The sequence below is a fragment of the Caloenas nicobarica genome, unplaced genomic scaffold, assembly GCF_036013445.1.
Source record: "Caloenas nicobarica isolate bCalNic1 unplaced genomic scaffold, bCalNic1.hap1 Scaffold_282, whole genome shotgun sequence".
NCBI classification, from domain to species: Eukaryota; Metazoa; Chordata; class Aves; order Columbiformes; family Columbidae; genus Caloenas; species Caloenas nicobarica.
The window spans coordinates 157,501-160,000 of record NW_027017271.1 but is presented as its reverse complement, the minus strand read 5'-3'; the positions used below and the strand labels follow the sequence as shown (position 1 = coordinate 160,000).

Below are 2,500 nucleotides of genomic sequence, written 5' to 3'. Positions count from 1 at the left end.
GTTCCGGACCGGACCGGAACAAACCGGACTGGATCGGGACCGGACCGGACCGGATTGGACAGCTCCCGACCGGATTGGACCGAAGCAGACCGGACCGGACTCTACCGGAACGGACCGCACCGGACCGGACTGTTCTGGAGCGGACCGGTCCGGACGTGACCGGACCGGACTGGACTGTTCCGTTCCGCACCGGACCGGACTGGCGGGGCTCGGGACGGACCCGGTGTCCGGCCGCGCTCGCCGGAGGATAGACCCGGCCTCCTCACGGGAGACCGAGGCCGAGTGGCGGGGGAAAGGGGTAGACCCTTCGCGGGGCTCGGGTAGACGTCACGTCGGAGCGCGGCGCGGATGGGGCCGTCTACCAAGGCGCTCGGGACCCGGAAACGTGACCGGACCGGAAGGGACCCGACCGGACCGGACCGGACACTTCCGGACCGGGCCGGACCGGATTGGGCCGGACCGGACTGGACTATTCCGGACCGGACCGGACCGGGCTGTTCCGGTCCGGAGCGGAGCGGACTGGGCTGGACTGGAGTGGCGGGGCTCGGACGGCCCCGCTGTCCGGCCGCGCTCGCGAGAGGGTAGACTCGGCCTCCTCACCGGAGGGGGGGGGGGGGGGACCGCGGTTGGGGGGGGGAGGGGGGGGCGGGCTGCGCGGCGCCAGGGCGGGAGGGCTGAGCGTCCCAGCCGCTTCGTACGCGGTCCCCCCCGGGCACGTTATCGAGGTTGAAGGGCATGCGATACGGTGGTCGCCCCGTCCCTCTTCTCCCGACCGCAGGGTTCGGCGCTGACGCGTTCTTTCTCTCTGCTGTCTGCTGAGGAGCAGCGACAGAAGCCGAGGGAACGGCAGGAAGCCGGAGCCGGGGGAGGTTGAGGTCGGACGGTGGGTGGGAAAAGGTGGTTCGCCCGGAGGGCGGCAGAGCTGCGCCACGGGCCCCGGCAGCGAGGCGGTCACGGCCCCGCGCCCGTCCCCTTCTTCAGGAAGCGACCGGATGACGGAGGCCGGGAACGGCGGGGCGCTTTGTCCCACGCAGGGGCAGGAGCTGGACGTGACGACCCTCTCGTGGGTGCGGGACGGTGCCCGCGATTCTACGATTCTAGCTTTTGAACCCTCCCGATCCGTGCAGACGCTCTACGAGTCTGCGTCTGGAGCTTTGGGGGTTGCGCGTGTGGGGTGTGGGGTTGGTGGGGTTTTTCTTTCGGCTCGTTTTGGGGTTTGGCTTGGTGGCTTTTTTCCGGCGGGAGGCGGTGGGGTCGGCGTGGTGTCGTCGTCCCCCCCCCGCCCCGCCAAGGCCGCCGCCGCCGCCGCCATCGTTTCAATTTCTTTTAGCTTTTAAGTTTTTTCGTAAAAGATACCGAGGCGCTTATCTGCCCCCCACTGCCCCCCCCCCTCCCCCCCCCGCGCCGGACGGAGGCGTGCTCAACCGCACAGACACACAGACACACAGACACACAGACACACACAGACACAGACACAGACACACAGACACACACACACACACACACACACACACACACACACACACACACACACCCGCCCCTGCCCCCTAGACAGACCCGGAGGAGCGCGGTGTCTCCCGCCCTCGCCCTGGCGCCCACCCTCGGCCTCCCCCCGCCCCGCCCCACCCCAGCCGCGCGGCCGTTTCTGCTCCGTCTGGGCCGCGGGAAGCGGCGCAGGGGGTCGGCAACCGCGCGGACCGCGCATGCGCGCTCGCCCCGCTGCCTGGCAACCGGCCCCCTGCCCCCCGCTGGGCGTGGGCGGCGGCTGGCGGCGCGCCCAACGGTCAGTCCGTCAGCCAGCCGGCCGGCCAGCCAGTCAGTCGCGGCGGCGGGAGCAGGGGGCCTGGCGCAGCACGAGCGGCCGAGGGCGTCCTGCCGACGGCCGAGGAGCCCCGCGCGCGGGTAGGCGGGCAGGCAGGCAGGCAGGCCGGGGAGGGCGGGGGGGGGCGGGGGACGGGGACGCGGTGCCTCTTCTCGGAGAAGAGAAGCCCCAGCTCCCCGGGCGGAGGCAAACCCGCTGGCGAAAGGCGGCGGCGGGGGCGGGCGGGGAGGGCGAGGGCGCGACCTGACCCGCGGCGCGCAGCGCTTCGGGTCGGTATCTTTTTCAGCCCGCGGCCGGGGCGGGGAGCGGGGCGAGGGAGCGAGCGAGCGAGCAACGCGGGAGGCGGGAGCACGGGCAGGTGAGGGGGTAGGGCTGCGACAGCGGGGCTTGGAAACCGCAGGCCGCCGTGACGCCCGTGTGCCGACCGGGCACGGAGCCGGCAGGGACGCCCCGGCTTCCCGCGGGGAGGCAAACTCGCTGGCGAAAGGCCGGGTCCGGGCGGGGCGGCGGAGGACGAGGGGGCGGGGGTGGCCGGGCTCGCCGCGGCGGGGTGGGGAGGGCAGTCAGGCGGTTGTTGGGGCCGGGGAAGGCCGCCAACTGTGCTCGGTCCGTGGCCCACCGGCGGGGGGGGGGGTGGGTGTGTGGGTGGGTGGGGGGGTGTGTGTGTGTGTGTGGAAG

At 72.8% G+C, this 2,500-nt stretch overlaps 1 protein-coding gene across 1 annotated transcript in view; it reads left to right on the top strand.

Moving 5' to 3' along the window:
• Window positions 1-2,500, top strand: part of LOC136002736 (collagen alpha-2(I) chain-like) — a 6,720-nt gene that overhangs the window by 2,264 nt on the left and 1,956 nt on the right. Inside the window, exons 5-9 of the mRNA XM_065657998.1 lie at window positions 1-573; window positions 821-1,169; window positions 1,552-2,008; window positions 2,109-2,180; window positions 2,223-2,314. The exon at window positions 1-573 is cut by the window's left edge and continues 368 nt beyond it. Coding sequence (XP_065514070.1) covers window positions 1-573; window positions 821-1,169; window positions 1,552-2,008; window positions 2,109-2,180; window positions 2,223-2,314 — 1,543 coding nt within the window. The remainder of the gene's footprint in view (window positions 574-820; window positions 1,170-1,551; window positions 2,009-2,108; window positions 2,181-2,222; window positions 2,315-2,500) is intronic.